This window comes from Lepidothrix coronata, unplaced genomic scaffold (assembly GCF_001604755.1).
Source record: "Lepidothrix coronata isolate B3197 unplaced genomic scaffold, Lepidothrix_coronata-1.0 Scaffold188, whole genome shotgun sequence".
NCBI lineage: Eukaryota > Metazoa > Chordata > Aves > Passeriformes > Pipridae > Lepidothrix > Lepidothrix coronata.
This window is the reverse complement of record NW_016690368.1, coordinates 1455885-1481149: the sequence shown is the minus strand read 5'-3', so window position 1 is coordinate 1481149 and position 25265 is coordinate 1455885. Positions and strand designations below refer to the sequence as shown.

The following is a 25265-nucleotide window of genomic DNA, read 5'->3' as shown; positions in this document are numbered from 1 at the left end:
TTCAGAGACATATAATCCCCCCCACAGGTCAGAGCACCCCCAGGGGCAGAGGGGACCCTCCTTTCCATCCCGGGGAATGGCGTTGGGACCAGCTGGCAAAACTGTGGTCGCCCTTTCCCCCCCGGGAAGGGACTGAGCCGCGGGGGCGGCGCATCCTCCGCGCGCGCAAGAGGAAGGAGAAGTCGGAGCGTTTACCTGTTGTGCACTTTAAGGTAATATTTGCTGAGGAAGGTTTTATGACATGTGGGGCACTCTACCGGCACCGCTGTACCTTTTCTGCTTCCCGGCGCCTTTCCCGGGGCGGGGGGGCTTTTTTTGCTCCGCAGCGCCTTTTTCTCGGAGAATTGCTCGGCGTCGCCGTCCCCCCGCCCGCCGCCGCCCGCCGCCTCCGCCGGGGCCGGGGGGGAGCCCTGCGAGGGAACAGCGGCGTCACCGCGCCGCCCCCGCCGCCGGGCCCCGGCCCCGCCGCCCCCCTCCCGCCCCCCTCACGCACCGCCTGCCCGCCGGGCTGCGGGGCCGCCGCGGGCTCCGGGCGGGCGGCGGCGGCGCGGCGGGGCCGCGGGCGGAAGGCGCGGCACAGCGCCACGGCGTCGGGCACGCCGAGCTGCTCGGCGGCCGCCAGCAGGCGGGCGCGGTTGTGCGCCGTGAGCGCCAGGCGCCCGGTGTAGAAGAAGTCGAGCAGCAGCTGGAAGGTGTCGGCGAGGCCGTCGGGCAGCGCCACGGGCCCGCCGGGGCCGCGCGCGCGGAAGAAGCGGGAGCAGCTGGCGAGCACCGGCCAGTGCGCGCGGAACTCGCGGCCGCCCACGCCGAGCGTCGCGTCGCAGAACTGCCCGGCCGCGCGCTGCCGGTTCAGCTCCCGCAGCACCCGCACGCTGTGCGCCGCCGCCGCCGCCATGGCCGCGCCCGGGGCCGGCACCGGCACCGCCGGACGTGGCGTCACCGAGCGCCGGCAGTGACGCGCGTGCCTCTGTGATGTCTCCGTGTGTCTGTCTGTGTGTGCGGGGCTGGGGCCGGGCCGGGGAGGGGGGGCGGGGCGGGGCGGGGCGAGTCGAGCCCCGCGGCCCCGGGCCGGTGCCCGCAGCTCAGGCGGCGGCCCAGCGGCGCGTATACGCCTGTATGGCCATCTGGAAGTGCTCGGCCGTGTTCTGCTGCGGCCGCAGCAGGATGACGAAGGCCCGCGGCACGAAGTACCCGCCCAGCAGCGCCCCGAGCGTGCCCAGCGCCCCGAGCACCTTCGCCGCCGCCTCGGCCCGGCCGCGCAGCGCGCCCTGCGAGCAGAGCACGGCGGCCGAGAAGCCCAGGTGCAGCAGCAGGCTCACCGTCAGGCCCTTGGCCTCGTTGTAGCCGGCGGGCAGGTCCGTGCCCGCGTAGCTGAGCGCGAAGCAGCCCACGCTGAGCAGCACCGTGTAGGCGGTGGAGGCGCCGGCCGCGGCGCTCTGGGCGCACTCCAGCATCACCCGGTCGGGCTGCGCGCCGTAGTCCCGGAGCGGCACCGAGGGGCCGGTGACCTCGGCGGCCAAGCACAGCATGGCCTGCGCCGCCGTGCTGCCGGCCACAAACAGCAGCGGGCCCTGGCGCCGCAGCCAGGCCTCGTAGAGCGCTGGGCAGCGTGCGTTCAGCTTGAAGATGCAGAGGATCTGGAAGGAGCGGGTCGCCACGCACGAGAGGAACACGGTGAAGCTGACGGCAAAGACTGGCACCCGCAGCAGGCACGCCAGCCGTGTGGGCTCCCCGAAGTAGCAGAAGAGGCTGCTGCAGGTGCAGGCCAGGGCCCCCAGCATGATGAAGCACATCTTCCCGCCCGCAGACTTGACCACGGGTGTGGAGGCATTGAGGGCAAAGAGGACAGCCAGTGCCACCATGAGCAGCATGAGGAGCACAGCCAGGGTCAGCAGCACCCAGGAGAGGGGCTCGGACCATGACAGGAACTCGACAGTACGGATGAAACAGGCCTCGCTCCCTGCCGGGGCCCACTCGTCCAACCTGCAGTCCTGGCAGCTGTAGGGGTCTGCAGAGGACATGGGCACCTTGCATACCTTGGACCCGGTAAGAGCTCTGCCACAGCCCAGCCTGCAGCCCCCCAAGCTCTGCCCACCTCTCATGTTCTGCTCATTCCCAGAGGCACTCCCAGGCCTTGGGGAGCAGAGGGAGCTCTTTTTCCAAAAGACCCCCCCCACCCAGAGTTCCACCCACGGAATTCCCCAAAGTCTGTGGCTTCGGCTGAGGTGTGGGGCCCGCAGGACCTCGGCTGGGTTAGGCTCAGGGCTGTGGGTGAGAGGGGGCCCATGCATCCAGCAATAACCTGGGAAGAGTCTGCAGCAGCCCCCTTGAATGGGACAGGACCTCACTCCCGTTGTTCTCAGAGCTGCCCCTCCCCACCCCGTAGCCCAAGAGCGGGCTGAGGGTGCCAGGGAACCAGCTGCCAGGAAGAGGGTTGTCATTGTGGCTGGTTACTCTGAGGCAGGAGACTGCTGCTGTCTGTCCCAGGCAGGGCACATTTCCATATGCCAGCTGCTGGCGACCGCATGGTGCGGAAGCCCCAGGTGCCATCTGGGGCACAAAGGCAACCACTGCATCGAATTTCCCTGGCAGAGGATGCGGTGCAGGGAACAGCTGCTGGGCCGGACATGCCTGTCCCCTGGCCACAGGAGAAGGGGCTCTGTTTGCCCAGGTGGGCTCACTTGTGGGCAACACTCCCTGGAAAGTGCAGGACGTGGTCTTTGCATACCCACCGGTGAGCAAATTGGAGCCAGACCACTGCCATCAGGTCAGCTCAGGCTTTACTGACCACAGGAGAGAAGAGACTGGGAACGGGGAGAAGGGAGCAGGAGGCAGGATGCAGGCAGGCAAGGAAGGGGTGGGAGCAGCCCCCAGGGTGTACTAACCTGATCTGTTCAGGAAGGTTCCCAACGGACAGGCCGCACAGCTAAAGCAGCACCGGTGGCGGCTCTGCTGCAGCCGCCACTCCCCCGGCTCACAGGCCTTGGAGCACACCGAGGTGGGAGCCTGCCGGGAGTGCAGACAGGGTCAGCCTGTGAGCAGGGTGGGTAGCAGCACAGCTTGGGCCCAGCAGCACTCTGGCACCCCCCACACCACCTCTGTCCACCCTCAGTTTTGCCCTGCTATGAGGAAACGCCCCATAAGAGCTGGCATTGGGACACAGCCAGCTCAGTAGTGAGGAATAAATAAGACTTGGGTGCAGAACAGTACCTGGCTATCTTTTGTGTGCCACAGGACTTTGCCTGGGTCGATGCTCAGCCTGTCAGGGTTGACATGGAAGGTTCCTATCACATCAGAAGCCCAGCTTGAGCCACTCCAGTTCCACATGACGATGTCGTAGCCTTTACAAATATCCCCGCTGGCGTCAAAAGAGACTCGGCTCTTGTACAGGGTGAAGTTTACCTGCCTGATCTGTTGTAGGAGCTGTAAAACAAAAGAGTAAGAGAGGAGCCCTTCCAATGGTGAGACTCCTGCCATTGGGAGGGAGATGTGCTGGAGGATCCCTCCTCTGTGCTACCTCTGCTCTCCAGACCCCCATCATCTGCAAGAAGTCCCATCCAGGTCTCTGTGAGCACAATGGGAAAATCCTTCCCTGTGGGAAAGGATCCTTATATTGCTCTTACCTGCCAGGGATAGATGGTGCCTTTGCTGCAAGCCCCCGAGGCACAGCCCAGCAGGTTGTGGAGGCCATGGGCCACGGCGTACACGGCCGAGTACACGTTGAAGGAGGCTTGAGCGTCGAACACGTTGGGGGCAGCAGTGAGTGAGTAGCAGCCAGTGTAGTGCTGGGTGCAGCTCCCCCCGGGTTCCCCGCCTGCCTCTGCAGTGCTGGCACACTTGGCCGCAGCACCTTCCTCCGCCATCTTCCAACTTTCAAAGCGTTCCAGCATCACAGACTCTGGCTTTTCAACTGTCATCCCAATCACCGTGCCAATGGTCTGGATGCCAGGCACCTGCCAGATGATTTGAGACAACAGCCAGTCTTCAGAGCCCACCCACACCATGCCTGTGATGTTCCTCTGGACCACCACCTCAAAGAATGGGCGGGCGCTTCGGCTGTTGGAGAAGACGATGGTGACATTGACCTTGACATCTGTGAGGATTCGGACCAGGTTGTGGAGCTCAGGGTTGCTGGTGTCTGAGTTGATAGGAATGGTGCCTCGGTAGGCCACACACACGTCACTTGTGGTCAGCAACTTCTGCAGGGCATCCAGGCCACCCCTACCATAGGTGTTGTCGCTGCCCAGCAGCGCCACCCAGGTCCAGCCAAAGTGCTGCAGCAGCAGGAAAATAGCTTTCACCTGCTGCCTGTCACTGGGGATGGTGCGCAGGAACGACGGGTACAGCCGCTTCACGCTCAGCGTCTCCACAGAGGCTTCATAGCTGATCTGTAAAGTGAGCCAGGAGAAAGGGGGAGGCACTGCCCCAGGCAGTGGCATCCCTGAAAGCTGATGGCACGGGCAGCCTGTCCTGGGGAGACTCAGAGCGGGGCAGGCAGTGGAGCCAGCACCGAGTGTGCCGTGGCAGGAAAAAACTGTGATGGACGGTGAGCCAACTGTGATTCCTGCCTGCCCCCAGATAGGGGCTGGGAAGGGACCCCAGCCAGCCCACACAGAGGGGCTGCGTTTCCAGCTCTAGCAGCCTCCTCAGCTCTGAGTCCACCCTCTCTCAAACCCTCAATGCTCAGGATCCATATTCTTCATCAGCTGCAGGAGCTGCACTTACCTCTGGTACGAGGAAGATGCCGAGGATGGCAGCTGTGGTGAGGGCCAGCTGTGTGCTGTCGGGGCCAATGACAGCAACAGCCTGGGGCTCATAGTGTTGTAAGGTGGGGAGCAGCTGGACATCCTGCCTGCCTTTGCGGATGAGGGCACTCAGGGTGGCGTGGAGGTTGGCGGGCTCAGAGCAGGTGTCGTGGATGTCGTAGCCCAGAGTGACGTTCGGAAGCAGCGTGCTGGAGTTGTTGATCTCCTCTATGGTGAATCGCAGGGCCTGGGACAGGCAGTAACCGTGGCTCTTGAAGACGGCATTGCTGCGGAACCAAGAGTGGTTATTAGGGAGGACAGACCGCGGCTGGGGGAGCGGGCAGCGCGGGCACTCACTCATCGCAGCCGCGGGCTAGCGGGCTGGCGTCGGTGCGGGGCCCGGCGCTGTGCAGAGGGAACAGCCCGGCCAGGCGGTAATCGCCGGGAAGGGCGAGGGCCGCGGCGGCGGCCGCGCACAGGCAGAGGCGGAGCTGGGCGGGCGGCGGCATGGCGGGGTAAGGCGGCGCCGGCCGGGCGGCTCTTAACGGGGCGGCGGCGGCAGGCGGGGCTTGGCACCGGGCGGGCGGTGCCGGCCGAGGGGCGGCCCCGGGAGGCGGAGGAGGCTCAGCGACCATGCCTGCGCGGCGCAGCCGCCCGCGCCGGGCCCTGGCCCGCAACCCGGCCCGCGGGGCCCGGGCAGAGACGGCCTGGCGGGAGTTCGCCGCCTCCTTCGCCCGCGCCGGGATGGTACCGCCGGCCGAGCCGGGGCTGGCGGCCGTGGAGGCGGCAGAGGGCACGGCCGTGCTGCTGCTGGCGCCGCGGCAGGTGAGCAGCGCCCGCGCCGCGCCGGCCCCGCCGCGCCCCGCACCGCCTGACCGCCCGTTCTGTCCCCGCAGGCGCTGACCTTCACCGGCAAGTGTCGCCTGCGCTGCCTGTACGGCGCCGTCCGCCTGCTGGGTTTCGCCGTGGCCTCGCACCACCCGGGCCTGCCGGTGTTCTCGCCGGCCACGCACTGCGCGCTCAGCCTGGAGGCGCTGCCCGGCGCGCGCCCGCCCGCCGCCCTCCGCCAGCTGCGCGCGGCCGCCCGCGCCGCCATGCGCGCGCACCGCGTCCGCCGTCGTGAGTGCGGGACCGGGCGGGCGGGCGCCATTTTGCGGGCGGCGCGGTGCGGGAAGCGGCCATTTTGTGCGCGGGGCGTTGCGGGGCAGGCGGGCTGAGAGCTCAGAGCTCAGGGTGATGGCGGCGCTCGCCCGTTGCAGAGGCGCGGGTGAAGGTGATGGCGCGGTTCTCGTCCGATTGCGCCGTGGTGCTGCTGGAGCACCTGGACACGCCGGTGACGCGGTTCCTGCTGAGCCACCCGCCGCTGTCGCGGCTCTTCGAGCCCCAGGTGAGACCCCGCGGGCGGAGCGGTGCCCGCGGTGCCCTGCACCGCCCGTGCAGAGCCAGCGGCCGCCGCCCCTGGCGCCGTTCAGCGCTGTGGCCTCGCGCACCGCGGTGAGCGCTCGCCCTCTCGCCTAGAAAAAGGAGGAATCCAGCTTCACGCCGGAGGACGCGGTCCTGGCGTCCGTGGGCATCGTGAAGTGCAGCCCCGACCGCGGGCTGCTGGTGTCGGAGAGCATGTACCTGGCACTGGAGGAACTTATCCAGGCCTGCTGTGGTGAGTGCAGGCACTTGGCCAGGTTGGGGCCTTGGTAGCCTGAAGAAAAGGAAGTCCGTGAGGCCTTTCATGAGTTAAAATTAGAGAATGTCCCCTGCCTGGCACACTCTGATCGAGGGTTGTATTTTTCTCTAAAGAGCGGTATGCTCGAGCTCAGCATCACCTGGGCTGGGTCAGAGTGATGCCAGCATTTGTCTGGTTCACACCGTGCTTGTCTTTCCAGCGGAAGATGAAGGTATCCCTGTGGTGCTGGTATGTGGCCCAAAAAACACTGGAAAATCGACATTCAACAGATACCTAATTAACCTGTTACTGAATCGGTGAGTCTTTCCATGTTCTGCAAGCTTTTAAGTGCTGCATGGGATTTAAGAGAAGGAAAAATGTGTCTGACAGGACTGTCAGAAGAGCCGTCAGGCCTGGAGGGTGGATAGCTTTTAAACACAAAGTGGTGGACATATACATGGGTTCTCTCCCTGCAGCCTTCCTGCAGTCGAGTACATGGAGTGTGACATAGGCCAGCCAGAATTCACACCGCCCGGTTGCGTGTCCCTGAGCAGCGTCACGGAGCCCGTGCTGGGTACGTGTTCCGCTGCTCCTGCGGTTACCAGAGACCTGTTCCGTTTCTGAAACAAGCAGGGTGTTCTGGGCAGAGGCTGCTTGAGGGGAAGCTGCTGCCACAGATGTCAGAGGTTCCTAGAGAGAATAAACCAACAGCTGTTTGAGTCTTGTTGTAGGGACATCTAAGCTCCCTAAGTAACATGGAGCCATTCTCCTGCTCCTTTTGTCTCTTTTAAAGAGAGATGATGTTGTTTACAGGTGGTAGAGCAGGCTAAGGCATGTCAAAGGGGAAGTTCAAGTTCAGCCTTTCGGGTTTGAAAGGTCTCTTTAGGAAAATCTGTATTCACACGTGAAACTCACTGAGAAGTTCAAAGTGGATCCACACAGGTTCAGGGCTGTTGTGACGAGTGTGAAGAAACCAGTGCCCAGGAAACTTCTGGTGTTTGTGGTCTTCTGGATTTGGGTCACTGTCTAAAAGGACATGGCCAGACTGGTTTGCTGTTCAGGCAGTTTGTCATAGACTGTTGTTTAAAGATTTGTAAGTGTGTAACCAGTGATTTCAAGCAAGGAAACAAACCCCAAACTAACCCGAAACAAACGGAACTCCAGCACAGAGTCTTGCAAACGACAAACCAGTTTCTCCCTAAGTGCAGGCTGTGCAAGAAAGGTGTTGGCAGGTGGGGAGAGGACAGGTTATTTTGGGAGGGATGGCATGTGGGTACTACAGAAATGGGAGTGTTTTGGTTTGACTCGATGAAGGCACTAGAGGCTCAGTGCTGTCTTTGCCAGGTCCCCCCTTCACTCACCAGCAGACGCCCCGTAAGATGGTGTATTATGGCCAGACCAGCTGTGAGCAAGACACGGAGAGGTACCTTGATGTCATGAAGTACGTGTTCAGCTGCTACAAGAAAGAAGTGCCTCTAATTATCAACACCATGGGCTGGGTGAAAGGTAAATGGGATCAATCCTTCTCTGAAAGAGGGGTGGGAGGGAGGTGGTGATGGTGATGGTGCAGCACCACGCAGAACCAGAACCTGCAGCGTGCCTGCCCTGAGATAGCGCTGCTGTGTGACCTGTTGAAGTAGCAGCAGCAATTGTGTGTTTTCTGCTCTTGAAGGCGAGGGGCTGCTGCTGCTCATCGATATCATCCGGCTGCTGTCGCCCAGCCACGTTGTTCAGATGGACGTGTGCGACTGGAAGGCAATGGCCCCGCTCACCCCCGAGCACGTCCACCTCCAGGCCGGGCTGCACACCAAGGGCAAGCAGCAGCCTAAGTGCAAGCAGCTGGATGTGGGTGCTGCAGAAAGCTGGAAGTGCTCCGAAGGGGAGGATGCGTCAGTTCAGCAGTACAAGCTGCTCTATGTCCATCCAGAATTCCCTCGGGCAGGAGTGGCAGGTGAAGCGTAAGTAGAACATTAAGTGCTGTGTGGAATTTGTGGGCTGAACAAAACCACACATTGTCTTTGACTTAGAACTGTTCTTACAGGCGAGTGCACAGCGGCATCCTGCGTGACATGTCCATCGTGGGATACCTGGGGCACCTACAGTACCCGGACATCGGGGCGGTGCTCCCACTGCACAGCCTGGTGCCGTATCAGGTAAAGGAGCCTTATGGGAAGCCTTGGGTATGGTGCAGAAAGCCTGGTTCACAGCGGGGGGCAGTTCTGCTCCTACTGCAGATGTTTCTCAGAAGAGGAATAAACACTCAGTAACCTGCAAACAGATAAGAACTGTATTCAGGGTGTCTAGAAGAGAAGCTTCTGTTGAGGTGCTGGTGTGGCACGTGCAGGTGGCATGTGTGTTCTGTATGTCCTGTGTGTGCAGATGGCACATGTGTTATGTGTGTTCTGTCTGTGCAGAAGCTGCTGTGTCTGCCCTGCCCGTGGGTGTGGGGTGGGAGCATGCAGGGTCTGTGTACTCAGGGTCTTACCTCTGAATTCGAACTCAGCTGATGTGGAACCGATGGCAGTTTTCTTCCTCTTTTCACCCCCCCAGGTACCTTTCAGTGCTGTCGCACTCAGGGTTATTCACACAGATGTTGCTCCCACCAACATCATGTATGCAGTGAACGCCAGCTGGGTTGGGCTCTGCTGCATTCCGGATGAAGTCAGGTGCCAGACCGACGGGCCAGTCCTGCTGACACAGACACCAGTCTGCGACTGCCTGGGCTTCGGTGAGCACACTGGAGTTGTGCTCTCACCTGCTGTGTTTAGGTAGATGGGTTGCAGAGTGGCAGAACTGCCTACTCTCCCAAAAACAGCTGCAGAAGTGGGATGAGATACAGGAGTAGTGGTGTGTTGTCTGCTGTTGGAAGCTGTGCTGTAAGTCTTTTGGCTTCGGTTAATGTGTGGTAACAGCTGTGAGGAATGTCACTGCACAGCACCGCTCAGAGCTTCTCAGAACTCCCCAGTTGATTCACTTTCTGGGTTCACATTTGCAGAAGCAGATTCTGGGTGGCTTATGTAAAATTCCTGTAGTTGTCTAAGTTTCCTTCTACGACTTGATTTAATGTTCCAGTTCAGATTTGGAGTTTGGTTCTCGAGTGTCTGTGGGGATGTGCCGATGAGCAGGGATACCTGATGACCGAGCTTTGCATATGTTCTTTTGTTCAGGAATTGTTCGAGGAGTTGATATGGAGAAGAAGCTTTACCATATCCTGACACCGGTGCCTCCAGAGAACCTGAGACTAGTGAATTGTCTCCTCCTTGGGAACATTGCTATCCCTAACTGCGTGCTTGTGGGCCAGGTAGGAGCCTGTGGGAGGAGTGGGAGCTGGCTGAGCTTTGGCTGGCTGGCAAATTTTCCAGTTTCTTATTCCTGAGGCGGATGCATGCTGGGAGATGCCTGGGCATCAGCAGATGGTTATCACTTTAGGAGATTGTCCTTAAGCACAGAAACCTCAAGAGAACAGAATGTTCCACTCGTGTTTTAGATGCCAGAGCGGGGTTTGGTGATCACTGAGTCTTTAACACCATCAGCTCTGTCAGCCTGGGGAGGGAAGTGCTTCCCCCTCTGCTGAAGCTACAGGCTCCTAAAGTTGTTTCTGGTTTTATTTTTCTGTTTTTCAGCAAGGAATTGAGGGAGAGATCCCATATGTCACGTCTGATTACAACTACAGCATCCTGGGCGCTGGGAAGCTGAGGAAAAAGAAGCATTTCAAGAGGAAGGATTTCACCTTTGAGTGTGATTACACCTGAATCCTCGGAGCCCTTGGGCCAAGTGTTGTTTGTGTGGACTGGGTAGAGAGCCCGGTGTGGTCACAGGAGCCCTGGGTGCTGCAGAGGCCCTGGGCAGGTGGCCAGGTAGATGCCACAGCAGGTCTGGCTTTAATAATGTTTTGTATGTTCGGTTTGTATTTCAGCGTTTTGTAATAAATATTTACGGAAAGCAGGGGGTTGGTTGGGATTTTGTCCCTGGCCGTGGGTGACACAGATGGAGGCAGCTGCTGTCACACCCAACTCTGCCTTGAGTCAGGAGTTGTTCTCATTGCCTGTCCGGCCCTCAGGGAACTCTGGGTGTCAGTGATCCCCAGGGGCCTGAGCAGAACTTCCCGGTCCTGTAGTTTGGCGAAGGGCTCACCCTGGGGTTCTGGCCCCGTGCCTGGCCCGCAGCTCTTGTTGTCCTGATGGTCAAGGAGGGATGAAGAAAGGAGCACATTGTGGAATCTCTGTCCCCCGGGGTGGTGAAGATGGAGCCGTTCAGCTCTGCACCATCACAGCCCACCCTGGCTCTGTGCTGGGGTGCTGCTTCCTCCCACCCTGCACTGGCCTGGCCCCGTATCCCAGTGCTGCAGTGTGAGCTCAGTGCCCTGAGTGTGGTCTGGGAACAGCTCAGGCTGACTCCAATGTGTCCCCAACGCTAACAGACTGTTCTCCAGATCAAGGCTGAAACAGGATGGGATTGGGGAGTATCACATGGAGCACTAGGGCATGTGGCCTTGCCTGACCCCACCTGCTCTACCCCACTGGGACATAAGAGAAACTTTATTTTTTCTTCACAACCCTTTGTCAGTCAGCAATTTGCTCCTGAGGGAAGCTGGAGGGTGGCAGGAGCCACAAAGAGGTAAGCATCTCGGGTCAAGTTGAAGACATGTTTGGGAAAAGAGCTTCTGAATGGGTAATACCAGCATATCGTGCATTTATTGGATCCATGTCTGCAAAAGTAACCTGGCTTCTAACTGGCTCCTGCGAGTGAGGTGAGGTTCTGCCTCAGCCTAGACCAGGGAACAATCTGGCCCTGGTGTGTGCAGCCCCCCGAGCCCAGTGCCTGTTCAGAGCCCACAGACCAGGTCTCCTGCAGAGGAAGGAGGGATGTGGTGCATCACTTGGGACTGGAGCTTTTTGGCTGGTGGCTGCTGTGGATGTGAGTAATCTGCAAAATTGCTTTTATCTGTTTTGTGAAGAGATTTCCTAGAACACCAGAAACAAACAGCTGTAAACAAACTGGGATGAGTGGCAGGGAGGGGACTGAGCTGGAGAGGAGCTGTGAGGGGCTGTGCAGTGTTGCTGCCTTGTAAAGAGTTAAACTTAATCCAGGCCTAATTATCCCCATCTGGTTGGGTCTGGCAGCAAAGGAAGGACTTGGCTGGCATTGTGGCCTGAACAGTGGCTAAAATAAATAAAGGGGGCTGTGGTGCAGCCAGGGAGAACATCCCAGGCGGGGTGAGAGGGGAGTTCAAGTCACGGGGAAGTGGGTGGAAAAAGCTTCAGGAAAGGTGAGATAGGCAAGGGGCATGTGAGAAATGCCCAGTGCTGAAACCCCCCCATAGCTGAGCATCACCCTTAGTGCTGTCACCAGCCTCCAGCATCCACCTCACCTGGCTGCAGGCGATGGACCCCACACTGGCTACGTTCCCGGGAGCTGGGGGATAAGTCCCGAGCTGCAAGTGTCTGTTTTGGGGCATTTCCAGGGCGTTCAGATTGCCTGTGCCTGCCAGGGCCCAGAGGTGGATGCTGCAGCTTTGGGAAAGGGGGCACCTCACCGGCTTCTGGTACTCCCTAAAAGGGAGAGAGACAATGCTGGTCAGGGACAATGGACAGGTCAGCATAATCCTCAGCAAAGCATCCCACCAGCGAGTTGGGGACACTCGGGTCTGTGATCAGTGGGAAATCGGTGACAGCACTTCAAATATCAAGGATATACTAAATAAAGTAGGATTGATTTTGCAATAAGTTGGCATTTGTTACATTTGCAGCAGCAATTTCTGTTGAAATTTCTGGCAAGGGGTGACCAGAAGCAGCAAAACTCTGGGGAGCACATGGTGCCTCCGGGAGGAGTTTCTGTGATGAGTAGGGGGGCTGGGATTTGATCATCCTGCATAGTGCTGTGGTTTTTCCCTGTTTTAGGAAGTTTTACGTGGGGTAGGACAAAGGTGCCAACCTTTGCTGCCTTTGAGGGTTTTAAGCCCTAGCTGGTGCTTTCTTGTTTGCTTGGATTTAGCAGGAGGAAAATCCCCCTGAAGACCCCTGGCTTTCTCTGGACAGGCTGGGGGCCCCTGTAAGCCCATGGGTACAGGGATGCAACCGGGGCAGCACATTCCTGCCCCCTCAAAAGCCGTCTGGATGGCAGAGCCGCCGAATAGCCCCCCTCCTCATGCTGATTCTTTCCATCACAAGCACGTCTTGTCTCCGTGGCCGAATGTCTTCCATAGACGGCGGAAAGTGAAATTTGTGCAATGTCTGTAGGAGGCTGAAGAAAGGCCCTTTGTGCGCCCCCCGCGCGGGCGCTGGGCAGCCTCCAGCAGCACCCTCGGCCGCCCTGCGGCTCCCGCCGCTGGCATCAATGCACCGCTTGTCCGGAGACCGGGACCCACTCTTAAAGCCAGAGCCAGTCTTCCCCGGTTAGTCCCACTGGCGGCCCCATTGGGGCGGGCACGGCTCTGGGGGCCCTCCGGCCGTGACCCCAGGATGTTTCTGTACTGGAAGAAGAGGGGTGCCTATGAGCTGGAGGCTTTGCCGGCTGGGCTGGCGGGGCTGGAGTACGAGGCAGTGGAGCGGTTTTCCTGGAGCTCTGGCCTGGACATCAGCGAGGAGCTCGGGGGTAGGTGGCTGGGGGGGCTTCGAACAGCCAGGGCTGTGGGCTGCTGTGGTTGGCCAAAGTCTTCAGCTGTGGCAAAGAGGGTGAGGGGCTGGGAGAAGCTCTCGCTGGAGCAGGGGTGCCACAGGGATGCCGTGGGAATGCTGCAGGTGCAGCTGGGGAGCACTCAGCAAACTGCCCCGTGCCACCGGCAGCGCTCCCCCCGGCCCAGGCAGGGTTTGAAGCAGCCGGCTGCCGCCGTGCGCTCGGCTGCGAGGATGATCCGGTTTCAGACTTGTTTTCCGTCGCCGGGAGCGCCGGGCGTGATAGCACAGCCGGCAGCAGCGGAGGAGGTGACCGGGAGGGGGGGGGACAGGAGCTTGATGGGGACAGGATCCCTCCTCCGGCCCCCGAGGTGGCTGGTGGGGACCCGGACACCCTCCTGCCTCTGCCAGAAACCGGGGGGCCCTGCGAAGAGCTCCCAGCCCGCGTGCCCGAGGCCCCGGTGCGTGTGTGACCCGCGGGCAGGGTCAGCGCCTGGGAACGGCCACGCGGCTTCGGCCGTGCCGGCGGCTCCGGCGCGGGGCTGGTCCCTGGCACCGCCGGCCCCTGCGGGCGGCCTCTAGGTTTTTGGTGAGTTTGGAAAACTTTCCCTCGGGTGCATGAAAGAATTTCTTATTTGCTTCCGTTATTATTCCCGATAGGTCAAGTGAAACGGCAGCGGCGGGGGGCGGGGGCTGGCCCAGGCCGGGAGCGCTGCGGGGCGGCCGCGCAGACAGAGCCGTCATTGTGCTCCTGCCGCGGGGGCAGAGCCCGGCTCGGCTCCCGGCTCCTGCTCCCGGTCCCTGCTCCCGGTCCCTGCTCCCGGCCCGGCTCCCGGGCGGCGACGGACCCAGCCCTGCCCGGCTGTTTCCGCGCCGTCATCCAGCAGCGCCCGTGGTGCCACGGCAGCCCCGGGATCACTCCCGGATGGGAGCTGGAGCAAGCAGTTGCTTTCCTCTCTCCAGACAGAAGTAGCAGCTTTTTCGGTGCTGCCTCAAAAGGCATTTTAACCTGCAGACTGAGTCTAACCCTGGCCTTGGCCATGGCCCTCTCGGGCTGGCATGGATGCTGTTTTTGTTGGCAGGAAGGATGCGGGAGAGGGGAATGGCGTGGCAGGGAAGCCCCTGTGCTGCTGGGCTGGTACAGCCGTGGCACCTGGCCTCTCCACATCCCCGGCATGGGCTCCCTCCCCAGCAGGCAGCTTCCCAGCCGTGCATCCCTGCCCGCAGTGGGGCTGTCCTGCCAGAGGGTGTCCGTACTGCTCGTCTGCCACAAGCAGTCCGTTATTTTTAAACTATTAGATGCGACACATAACAAAAGCCTTCAAAATAGGATTTGTCCCTAAGGCCGATTTAAGTGTCAAAGCTTAAAGTGGCTACTAAGCCCCGTTGGGAACTGACAGCGGCAGATTTAGTGTTCCTGCTGCAGCCCCAGGCCGTGCCAGCCCCAGGGGAGCTGGGGCAGGTCTGTGTCCTCATCCTGTGCCTTGGGGTGCCGGGCAAGAGGTGCTGGATTCTGTCTCTGTGGAGCACACAGTGCCTTCCCTCGGCGGGGATGCAGTGCTGGCTCTTGGGCATAGGGCTTCATCCTTCTGGATGGGCTGTGGGACAGGCGGGGGTGGGCAGGAGTGGGCAAGACCAGCTTCAGCTGAGCCTGTGTGCTTTGCCAAGCTCTTAAACTCAGGGTTTGTGTTTGTGGGGGTCTCTGCATGGCCCCAGGGGGTGGCTCTCATGGCACCCAGGCACTGATCCTCTCTTTCCACAGACGAGCCGTGCCCAGCAGAGGAGACAGTGCTGCGCTGCCAGAATCCCAACTGCGCCGGTGAGAGGAGGGCAGCCAAGGTGGGTCCTGCAGGGTGGGGGCAGCACCAGCAGCTGCCTCCTGGTGTCGGTCTCATGGGTGAGAAGGGGCAGTGGATGGCTCTGCCTAACCTGCCGGTCCCTGAAGGGCCCCTGCCCTGGTTGGCAGCCCCTGGCGTGCCGTGTGCCCCAGCCCGTGCTGGGTGTGCATTCCTTGCTGGTGTCACGGTCCGGCTGGCGTTTAATGGCATGGCGGCGATTTGCCCATTTCCCCAAGCTGGCGTGATTGGAGCTAATACGCCCCAGCCCATCTGCTCCCCTGCTCACTAATGTGAGTCAAGGGTGGATTTAGTGTCTGTTCTCTCCCACTGCCTGTGCAGGGCTGGGCCGGACCCACACCCTGGCTCCCAAGCGAATCCCAGGGGTTTCTGTGTGGGGCTGCAGGCAGTGTCTCTGGTGTAGCAGGCAGGACGGCCCGGGTGCGCCAAGGGTGTGCCACAGCGCTCTGTTTGCATGCTGGGGTGGCAGGGCCAGTGCTGCTGGGGCACACGTGGCACTGAGCTGTGGTTGCCCAGTGGTGCAGCTGGGACTGCTGGGATCAACCCACTGAGGCCACTGAGGCCACCCTGCCGCTGTCATCAGAGACCCCTGACGGCGCCTGGCAGGTAGTGGGGGTTTGGTGGGTGGGCTGGTCAGTCTGGGGGCTTGTTCTGCTGTGGCAGGGTGCTGGATCTTGATCCCCCTCTCTTTGTGAGGTGCTCGCTGAGGGGCGGCAAAGCTGTCGTGTGCTGGGACTGTGGCAGGGCTTGGATCAGGAGCTGATCCCTGGGGTGGGCAGAGAGGCTTGGCCATCCTGCCTGGCCCCTCCTGGGGGGTTGAGCCCAGGGATGAGCTGCTGGCACAGAGTGGATGAGGAGCATTGAGTACCTGTGGAGCGGCTGCCAAGGGTCCCAGGGGAGCCCACTGAGTGAGCACCAGCTGTGGCCGTGCTCTCGCATGCAGATGTCATGATGGCCACAGTGGTGTGAGGCACATGGTGGCAGAGGAGGAGGGTTGGGGGCACAGGGTGTCCTGGGGCTGTCTTGTGGCCCGGGATAGGGCACTGGTGGGTACCGTGGCAGTGGCTGCTGCAGAGGGGCCAACGGCCCCTTGGAGAGCACGCGTGTGGTGGGAGCACGTCAGCTCTGACCTCAGCAACACTGGGAGGAAGGAGGGCAGGAAGTGGGGGCGGCTGGAGCTGCACGGGTGCTTCCTCCCCGCAGCAGCACAGTGCACTACAGGCAAGCCCAGGCAGGGCTGGCTCCTCCCAGCAGCCCCTTGCAACCCTCTGCATGCAGAGTGGCGATGGGGGTCCCACACGGGGATGGGGGTGTGTCAGTGGTGCAACAGGGCTTGCTGGCAGTGGCTGGTGGCACCACAATCCCCTGGAGTGGGGCCAGCTGGAGCCCCCAGTGAGATGGGCGCTGGCTGGAGGTCACAGGCCATGCACTGTGCTGGGGGCCCAGCCGGGGGTTTAAAAATAACCCGCTGTGAATGCCCGGTGGGGCTGGGGCCACGGCCGTGGCCGCACACAATCGGAGGAAACGCGCCGGCTTCGAGCATTGTTTGGCCGCAGACGCTCGCTTCCTCCGTCCTGCTGTGGGGACACGGCTCTCATCAGCACAAAGGGGCTCTGGGGTGCCAGGGCAGTATCCCAAGCCACTGGTGAGGTGTGAGTGCCATGGGCACAGGTGGCTGTCCCCCAGCTCCCTGTCCAAGCCTCAGCATGTGCAGCTGTCTCAGGGTCTCTGCTCATAGCAGTGGAGCAAGGAGGGGAATCCGTGATGCAGAAGGCCCTGTGTCATCACCATGTCCTGCAGAACCCACTGTCTCGTGCCTCTGTCCTGCTCATGCTGCTTTCCTCGTGCCCGCTCTGGCCTCAGCATTCCCCGTGAGCAGTGTGCCAGCAGCAGTTGGGGATGGGAGAGGGGACCCAGCTGCTCATGGTGCTGCCCATCCCTCCTGCCAGCATGCCATAGCTGGTAGCCCCAGGCAGGTGCTGCCTGACAAATGCATGTCCCCGCAGGAATGCCACCACGTGGAGTGCCGGCAGCTGAGCCGCAGCGGCCCCCTCAGCCTGTGTGAAGTCTGCGACGGCCGCCTCCATGGCGCCATGCACTTCGATGGCCACATCCGCTTCGACCTGCCCCCTCAAGGTGAGCCGGGCCGAGCAGCAGCACCGCTGCTCCCACAGCTCCACGGCAGGGGTGCAGCGCAGGGGTGGGAGTGATGGAATGCACTTGGGGCTGGTACAACACACAGGTGGGAGTGGGATGCAGTGGGAGCCAGCACGGGGTTGGGGAGGTGTCACAGCCCAGCTCGATGTCCGTTTGCAGGCTCCATCCTGGCCCGCAACATGTCAACGCGCTCGTGCCCCCCACGCACCAGCCCTGCCTCCGATGTGGAGGAGGAAGAGGAAGGTCCAGCAGAGAGCAGAGGGTGAGCTCCCGGCCTTGTATGCCCCCTGTGTGGCCCCAGTCCACAGCATCCCCGTAACTCTGCCCTTCCTGTGCCCACAGGGAACGCAGGAGCTCGGCACTGAAGCTGCCTAAAAAGAAGGCTTGGCGCAGGCACACAGATGTAAGGCACCAGCCCCTCTCCCTGGGGCACTTGGCAGGGCAGCAGCATGGCCCTGGTGGGTGGGAGGGAGAAACCCCTGGGTGAGCGGCTGCTGCCTCCCCCCAGGACCCCAGCAAGGAGTGCTTCACCCTGAAGTTCGACCTTAGCGTCGACATCGAGGCAGAGATTGTGCCGGCTGTGAAGAAGAAGTCACTGGGGTGAGTTTGCTGGGGATAGGTACGGGGACAATGTGGGGACTGATGCAGAGACGGACGTGGGGCTCGTGTCCTGCAGGGAGGTGCTGCTGCCGGTGTTCGAGAGGAAGGCGATCGAGCTGGGCAAGGTGGACATCTACCTGGACCAGTCCCACACACCACTGTCCCTGCAGTTCGAGGCGTTCCGCTTCGGGGGGCACTACCTGCGGGTGAAAGGTGCGGTGGGAGCCCGGCAGAAGGCTCAGCTGCCTCAGGGCTCCCAGGGGACACTGACAACCTGATGCTCCCACAGCCAAGCCTGGGGATGAGTTGAAGGTGGAGCAGGCAGTGCGGGACGCCAGGTCGGCCAGCCTGCCCATCCTGCACCCTGGCAGCACCGCTGCAGTCCTTGGGCCAGTTCTGGAGCCACTGCCAGGATGCCGAGAGGGCACCGACAGCCTGGTGAGTGCCAGTGCCAGCTCTGGGAAGGAGGAATTGGGGAGGGGATGGTAGGGTGTGTGATCCCCCTGTAGCCGTTCTTTTTGGGAAGATGGGTCATGAGACAGCAACATGGTGTCTTCTTGATGGCCTCATGGCGTGTGGCTGAAGATCCTGCTGGAGTCCCCAGGAGCCACTTTGCCTCCTGACTGTGCTGTGCTGGCTATGCTGTACTGGCTGTGCCACAGTAGCGTAGCAGCTCAAGCAGTGGCACCAGCCCTGTGGCTGTGCCAGGTACAGGATGCCACCAAAGCTAAGGCAAATAGGAGCCTTGGGGGCCCCAGCAGTGGCTGCCACTTGGTGCCACCTTGGCCCTGGGATTCGCCCTGGCCCCAGGACTCGCCCTTGGCTGCTGGCCCTCCTGTCCACAGTGTCTGGCAGCTGCTGAGCACAGCTCAGTCCTGCCCCGTGGACCCTGTCCCCAGATAAGGCGTGGGGCTGGGCTGGGCACAACTCCTGTGGGAGGAGAGTGTTGGGCCCGTGGGGAGCAGCTCTGCAGAGGCTGGTCAGGGAGACACAGTGCTCACTTTTGTGCCAGCAGGCCCTGAGGGTGGCAAGCTGGCTGTGTGGCCGGGACTGGTGGCCACCCGTGTCCAGCACTATGATGCCTGGCTGCGGGACCGGCACAGCCCTGGCAGGGCAGGGGGGCCAGTGGGCAACCAGCCACCCCTGCAGGGCTCTCAGTCCCGACCACCTTCCTGGGGGCAGGTGGGTGCTGAGCTGCACCAGGGCGATAGGGCTGGCGGCGGCCGGGGCACCTGGGGACGTGGCAGCGCAGTGAGTAAGGGGGACAGTGCCTGTGGCGGCTTTTCCTGCCTGGGTCCGGGGACGTGGCAGGGTGTGGGGCTGTGCTGGCGGTGGTGGCAGCACCGTGCCACTTCCCAGGGCTCGGTGGCAGGCAGGGAGCCCCGGCCCTGCTGCCCTTTGTGCCACGGTAAGGAGATGGCAGCAGCCACGTTCCGGCACAGCCCAGAGACACGCGGGGAGCAGCTGATGCAGCGGTGCCCGGGGTGGAGGGAGCCACTTGGCTGTGACCCAGCTCTTGCGACCGGCTGGGGGGCTTTGATCTCCGCCGGTGAATTGTTCAGCTCTGGTAGCTTATCTGCGAGGAGGGAAATTAGGTTTTCGGCTCTGGCCCCACCTCCTTTTGTTTCGGAGGAGCCCGGCCACAGCCTGCCCGGCCCCGGCTGTGCCGTCGGAGCCGGGAGCACGGCTGGACAGGCGGCTTGGCTGGGTCTGTGCCCCTCGGGATGTCGTGAGCCCCCGTGCTGCTGGGGCCGCTTGCCCATGGCCGGCTGGGCTCGGCCAGGCAGCACCCGGGGTCCTGCACCCCCGGGGCCCTGCACCCCCGGGATGCAGGTAGGCAGGTCAGTGCGGGCAGGGGAGCGTGGCCAGAGGACGCACTGCCCGGGGCTGCCATCTGGGTGTCTGTCCCACGGTGCTCGAGGTCAGCCCTGCTGGAGCGTCACGCTGTGCCACGCCACTGTCCCCATCCCAGTGCCATGGCCAGGCTGCCGAGCGCTGACCCCGGGGGCACTGACTGTCCCTGCTGCAGGCTCTTAGCCGGCGGAGGAAGAACATGACGGAATTCCTGGGGGACACTAGCATTCCCAGCCCTGAGCTGGCCCTGCACATCGGCAGCTCCCTGCCCACCAATGGCACCGACACCTGGAAGAACCGCGCTGCCAGCCGCTTCAGCGGCTTCTTCGGCTCTGGCACCAGCGTGGGCTCCTTCGGGCGGGTAGGTCGGACGCAGGCATGGCGAGGGGGCACGGGAGCTGCCTGCGGCTGTGCTGGGGAGCTGGGATGGGTCCCCTGGGGCTCGAGCCCCCTAGTTCCGCAGGCAGGGCCAAGGGGTCTGTGGCACATGCCCACTGGCCTCTGCCCAGCTGCTCTGCCCCCTGCTTCAGGAGACTGAGAAGCTGGAGCAGCTGGCGAACAGGCTGCACGCCTACGGCACCTTCGGGCTGCCCAAGCTGCCGCCCCAGCTCCGCTTTGACCGTGACTCCTGGGAGGAGGATGGGGATGAGGCTGGGCTGGCACTGGAGGACAGCTGGCAGCAGATCATCCAGGGAGCAGAGGTAGGGCTAGGGGCTGGGAGGCCGTGGGGGCTCTGCTCAGCCCTGGCACGGTGCTGACACTCAGCCTGGCAGGCCCTGTCACGCCGGCAGTGCCACCAGCAGGAAGCCATCTGGGAGCTGCTGCACACCGAGGCCACCTACATCCGCAAGCTCAAAGTCATTACCGATGTGAGTGCTGGTGGATGCTGCGCCGTGCTGGGGCCAGGGGCCACGGCTGCAGCCTGCCAGCTCCCTGCTCTCTCCCCACAGCTCTTCCTCTGCTGCCTGCTGAACCTGCAGGAATCAGGGCTGCTCTGTGAGGTGAGCAGAGAGGCTTGTGGGGGCCAGGGGTGTTGGGGATGGCTCCTCAGCCTGGCAACGCTGCAAGATGCGGGTGCCGTCCCCCAGCACTGCCCACCTCACCTCCACAGGTGGATGTCGAGCGGCTCTTCAGCAACATTGGGGAGATCATCCGGCTGCACTGCGAGCTGTGGCGCAGCGTCATGGCCCCGGTGCTGGCCAAGGCACGACGGACTGGGGCACTGCTTGACCCCATTGACTTCCTCAATGGCTTCAAGACGGTGAGTGGGGACCCCAGGCCATTGTGGAGGGCAATGCCATGCTGTGCCCCATGGTGACCCCTCTGCGCCTCCCAGTTCGGGTCCCTCTTCAAGCCCTACGTGCGGTACTGCATGGAGGAGGAGGGATGCATGGAGTACATGCGGGCACTGCTGCGGGACAGCGAGCTCTTCCGCACCTATGTGACGGTAAGGGGAGAGTGGGTACCGGGGCTGGGACCGGGGCAGTACTGGCACTGACACCTGCATGCCACAGTGGGCCGAAAAGCATGAGCAGTGCAGCCGTCTGAAGTTGAGCGACATGCTGGTGAAGCCCCACCAACGCCTCACCAAGTACCCACTGCTCCTCAAGTCCGTGCTGAAGAAGACAGATGACCCACGTGCCCGTGACGCCATTACCACCATGGTAAGGGTACGGGGGTGGGGGGCAACAGGGTTGGTCCCCCCAGCCCCTCAAACCCACTGCCAACCCCTCCACAGATTGGCTCTGTGGAGCGTTTCATCAATGACGTCAACTCACGGATGCGCCAGCGGCAAGAGCGGCAGCGCCTGGCCACCATCCTCAGCCGCATCGACACCTACGAGGTGGTGGAGGGCAGCACAGATGAGGTGGACAAGGTAGGCTGGGCATGGGGGAGCTGCTGTCCTCTGCCATGTCATGCCATGCCACGCTATGCCACTCAATGCCACTCTGCCACACTGCGCTACCAACCCTATGTCACTTCATGCCAAGCCACCCCATGCTATATCATGCCATGCCACCCTATGCCATGTTATCCCATGCACCCCATGCTGATGCTGGTGGCTCCCGGCAGCTACTGAAGGAATTCCTGCGGCTGGACCTGACAGCCCCCATCCCCGGCACCTCCCCAGAGGACACCCGGCAGCTCCTCCTTGAGGGCAGCCTGCGCATGCGGGAAGGTAAAGACAGCAAGGTGAGGACTGCAGGGGACGAGGGGGCCTCGGCTGCGGCCCCTGCCCACCTGCCCTCACTCACTGTGCCAACCAGCAACCACGGCCCCACTCTCACTCCCAGATGGACGTCTACTGTTTCCTCTTCACTGACCTCTTCCTCATCACCAAGCCCCTAAAGAAGGCTGAGCGCACCAAGGTGGTCCGGCAGCCCTTGCTGGTGGACAAGGTTGTCTGCCGAGAGCTCAGGGACCCAGGTGAGCAGCACTAGGGGGAAGGGAGTCTGCAGAGGGGGTCCCTGATGTGGCTGACAGCCTCTGCCCACAGGTTCCTTCCTCCTCATCTACCTGAACGAGCTGGGGAGTGCTGTGGCTGCCTACACCTTCCAGGCCAGCGGGCAGTCTTTGTGCCGCAGCTGGGTCGAGGCGGTGCGCAATGCCCAGGTGAGGGGGAATGGGGCTGTGCAGGGGACCTGCAGGTGCCCTGTGCACAACCTCGTCCTTGCTGATGCCTTCCCTTTCCCAGAACCTGCTGCAGCAACTGCGGCAGCGCCGGTGCATGGAAGAGGAGGAGGAGGAGGAGGAGGACGGCGGGAGCGGCACCTCAGCTGCCAGTTCACCTACCATCCTGCGCCGCAGCAGTGCCAGCCCAGACTCACAACAGTGGTAGGGAACGGAAGGGGGGCCCTGCACACCCCTGGCCTGGCACAGCCCCCTCCTCACCCTCCTGCTCCTGCAGCCCCTCTGACGGTTCCACCGAGACGCTCGCCATGGTGGCAGCAGACGGCGGTGATGAGCTCTCCTCCCCAGACTGGGACACAGGACCCTTCAGATCGACCTCAGACAGCTCCTCTGTTGGCACCAGCACCTCCATCAGCACTGGCACCTCTGCGGACACCTCCACCGAGACCCCCACCCAGGAGCTGCCTGCAGGCGCTCTGCCTGTGCCCCTGCCCCATGGCATGGCCTCCCCGGCTGGCGGCTGCCGCTCGTCTTCCATCGACAGTGCCTATGGCACACTCTCACCTGCCTCACTGCGGGACTTCAGCCAGCAGCCAGATGGGGTGGCTGAGGAGGGGCGGGAGCCCTCCCTGGCCCCCCCAGCTCCACGGCCCCCCTCACCCCGGCTGCGCCGCCGCACCCCAGTGCAGCTCCTGCCCTGCCCAGCCAGGGTGCTTAAGTCCAAGTCAGAGGCCAGCCTGCCACAGCTCCTGTCCCCCACTTCCCCAGGCCCCTTAAGCCAGAGCCGCAGCCTCTCTGACCTCTCTGCTGGCTCCCCCCAGACTAACCAAGCCCCTGTGCCCCCAGCTGCCTCTGGCAGCAGTGGCAGCTCCACGTCCGAGCTCTCAGAGCTTGAGGAGCCAGTGAAGAGCCCGGTCTCCCTCCCAGGGGAGCTCAGGCGTGAGCCCCCACCTCCTGCCCACCGGACCCTCTCAGACCCGCAGTCGGCACGGCACCGCAAGCTGACGCTGGCGCAGCTGTACCGGATCCACGCCACGCTGATGCTCAACTCCACGCTGACGGCCTCGTAAGCACATGCTGCCTGTTCCCAAGGGGTGCCCTGACTCTCCTGGGGGCTCCCCAGGGGCTGGGTCCCAGCACTGAGGGCATCTCTCCCCACTCTGTGCCTTGCAGGGAGGTCTGAGAGCCGCCGGCATGGAAAGCACAGATGCGCAGATGCACCAAGGAGCTGCTCCTGCTTCTAACCATAGCGTAATGCCAGGGCTGGGCAGAGCGAGCACTGGGATGCCACGCTGGTGGGGACATGGATGGGGATGCAGACCAGTCCCCTTGGCGAGGACGTGCTCTGGGCACGGCAGCGTGGGGCTGGACATGGCACATGGCTTGTGCTGGACCCTTGTCCACAGAGACGAGAGTTGTTGGGCAGGGGGCCCTGGGGCCATGGGGGGCTGTGGGGGGCTGTGGGGCAGCTCCTGTGGGCGACGAAGGGATGACAATGTCGGCAATGGTGAGTGGGGAAGATGCTGAGAGGGATGCAGTGCCAGTGGCATGGTGCTGCAGGTGGTGCAGGGAGGAGGCTGGGGCTAGTGGCAGAAGGGGGTGGTGCAGGGCTGGGGTGGGTTTGCCCTGTGTGGTGGCAGTAGGTGGCAGTGCCCAAGGCCAGAGTATGAGAGTTGTGGTGGGAGCCCCCCCATGCCAGGCTGCACTCCACGTCCCAGCTGAGCAATAAACCCAGCTGGTGCACGCTCGCGCCCGCCTCGCCTCTCCTTCAGCCATGGCAGCACCCAGGGCTGGGCAGCACCGGGGTGGGTGAGGCACAGATGAGGGAGCCCCTCGGGGGCAGGTGAAGAGGGGACTAGGGCCAGTTTCAGCCTCCTGTTCCAGGGCTCAGGATGGGGATGGAGCCCTGGGGTGAGGGTCAGCGCTGCTCCCTGCATGCTGTACATCACCCCCCCCAACCTCCGCTACCCTGGGTTTGTGCCAGCGGGTGAGGGAGGGCGGTGGCGCTCCTGTCATGTGGTTTCATATCCCCTGGACTCATTTCCAAAAAAGCATTTCCTCCTGCTGCGGTTGGGTGTAAAAGCCTGTGTGGGGAGGGCTGGCGCTCACTCACCACGCGTTGTGTGCTGCTGGCGGTGGCCATGGGGTGCCGGGGCACCCTGCCTGGGCACTGAGCTGCCCTGACACCCAACCGCGCCCGCCACCCTGGTCCCCTCACTGCCCTGGCATGAACCAACCACATCGGCCACAAGGATGAAGTGTTGCTGCCCTGGGGTGGCTTGGGTGAGTGTGCTGGCATGCGGGTCCCGTGGAGCCCTGGCACCAGCTGTGGGGTGCCCCAGGGCCGTGGCTGAAATGGGTCTGGAGGAGGGAGGGAGGAAGATGGAGTAACTCCAGTGCCAAACCTGCCAAACACGCTTGCCCCTCTGGCTAACATCTGGGACTGGTCTCTGCTGCACCGAAGCACCCGTGGTGTGGCATGGCTACAGGGGCCACAGGCATGGCACAGCCACGAAGATCGCAGACACGGACACAATGCGGTCGTGGAGAGTGTGGGCTCAGTCACGGGGCAGCAGGTAGGGCAGTGCCACGAGGACTGGCTGTGCCGACAGCCCGCGGGTTCAGGTCACGCTGCCGGCGGTGGGGCTGCCCTCGGGGCTGGGGAGTGGCTGTCCCGGCACTCGGATGAGGGGAGCAGAGGCCGCGCCGTGGGCGGGAGCAGCGCTGGCGGTGGGAAGCGGTGTCTGTGCCCACCCGCAGCCGGCCCCAGGCGTGCCCGCCGCTGCTCCGCGCCCACCGCTCCCCTGCCCGCCGGGCACCTGCTCCCCGCGCCGGCCGGGGGGCTGCAGGGGGGCTGCGGGCAGGGTGTGCTGACAGGGCCGTGCCTCGGCGCTGACTCAGACGTGCCGCTGGCAGCCGGGGCTGCGGCAGCCGCCCTGCTCTGCCGCCAGCGCTCTGCGTGCGGGCGGCCCAGCGCGGTTTCCAGTCTGCCGGTGGCGGCGGGTTTAGCAGAAAATGATTCAGCTGCAGTAATCGGGGCCATCACGGCTGGGAAATCCAGCCCCCAGCGAGGAATCCCCTGTTTCCCTGCCCACACTGCCAGCGCCACGGCCCTCCCGGGTCCCTGCCCTGCCCGTGGAAGGGGTAT

The 25265-nt window shown here is 62.8% G+C and overlaps 4 protein-coding genes across 5 annotated transcripts in view; 2 read left to right on the top strand and 2 right to left on the bottom strand.

Annotated features, from left to right (window-relative positions):
* ZBTB48 (zinc finger and BTB domain containing 48) overlaps positions 1 to 895 on the bottom strand; it is a 4637-nt gene extending 3742 nt beyond the window's left edge. Inside the window, 2 exon segments of the mRNA XM_017831154.1 lie at positions 196 to 421; positions 424 to 895. Of these exon segments, the coding sequence (XP_017686643.1) occupies positions 196 to 421; positions 424 to 895 (698 nt within the window).
* Positions 896 to 1082: 187 nt separating this feature from the next.
* On the bottom strand, positions 1083 to 5254 carry TAS1R1 (taste 1 receptor member 1). Its single transcript, XM_017831153.1, has 6 exons — positions 5103 to 5254; positions 4726 to 5032; positions 3624 to 4388; positions 3211 to 3423; positions 2886 to 3006; positions 1083 to 2008 (listed from the first exon to the last, which is right to left on the bottom strand). Exons 1-6 carry the CDS (start codon positions 5252 to 5254, stop codon positions 1083 to 1085), a joined length of 2484 nt encoding a protein of 827 aa, XP_017686642.1.
* Positions 5255 to 5846: 592 nt separating this feature from the next.
* NOL9 (nucleolar protein 9) lies at positions 5847 to 10350 on the top strand. The gene is made up of 11 exons (XM_017831202.1): positions 5847 to 5864; positions 6005 to 6132; positions 6264 to 6402; positions 6626 to 6722; positions 6882 to 6979; positions 7750 to 7911; positions 8078 to 8363; positions 8447 to 8558; positions 8956 to 9133; positions 9573 to 9706; positions 10029 to 10350. Exons 2-11 carry the CDS (start codon positions 6022 to 6024, stop codon positions 10155 to 10157), a joined length of 1446 nt encoding a protein of 481 aa, XP_017686691.1. The 5' UTR covers positions 5847 to 5864; positions 6005 to 6021; the 3' UTR covers positions 10158 to 10350.
* Positions 10351 to 13503: 3153 nt separating this feature from the next.
* On the top strand, positions 13504 to 23941 carry PLEKHG5 (pleckstrin homology and RhoGEF domain containing G5). Of its 2 annotated transcripts, XM_017831182.1 has the most exons (22): positions 13504 to 13608; positions 14782 to 14858; positions 16882 to 17011; positions 17192 to 17294; positions 17375 to 17435; positions 17541 to 17632; positions 17709 to 17845; positions 17922 to 18070; positions 19662 to 19847; positions 20017 to 20187; positions 20260 to 20355; positions 20437 to 20487; positions 20598 to 20747; positions 20823 to 20933; positions 21001 to 21150; positions 21225 to 21362; positions 21560 to 21679; positions 21781 to 21913; positions 21984 to 22099; positions 22182 to 22321; positions 22395 to 23183; positions 23291 to 23941. In XM_017831182.1, exons 3-22 carry the CDS (start codon positions 16969 to 16971, stop codon positions 23298 to 23300), a joined length of 2946 nt encoding a protein of 981 aa, XP_017686671.1. In that variant the 5' UTR covers positions 13504 to 13608; positions 14782 to 14858; positions 16882 to 16968; the 3' UTR covers positions 23301 to 23941. The 2 variants fall into 2 exon arrangements, with proteins under 2 accessions (XP_017686671.1, XP_017686672.1); XM_017831183.1 differs by lacking the exons at positions 13504 to 13608; positions 14782 to 14858; positions 16882 to 17011; ... (3 more) ...; positions 17709 to 17845; positions 17922 to 18070 and adding an exon at positions 19339 to 19465 and having other exon boundaries at positions 23291 to 23939.
* Positions 23942 to 25265: the final 1324 nt, after the last annotated feature.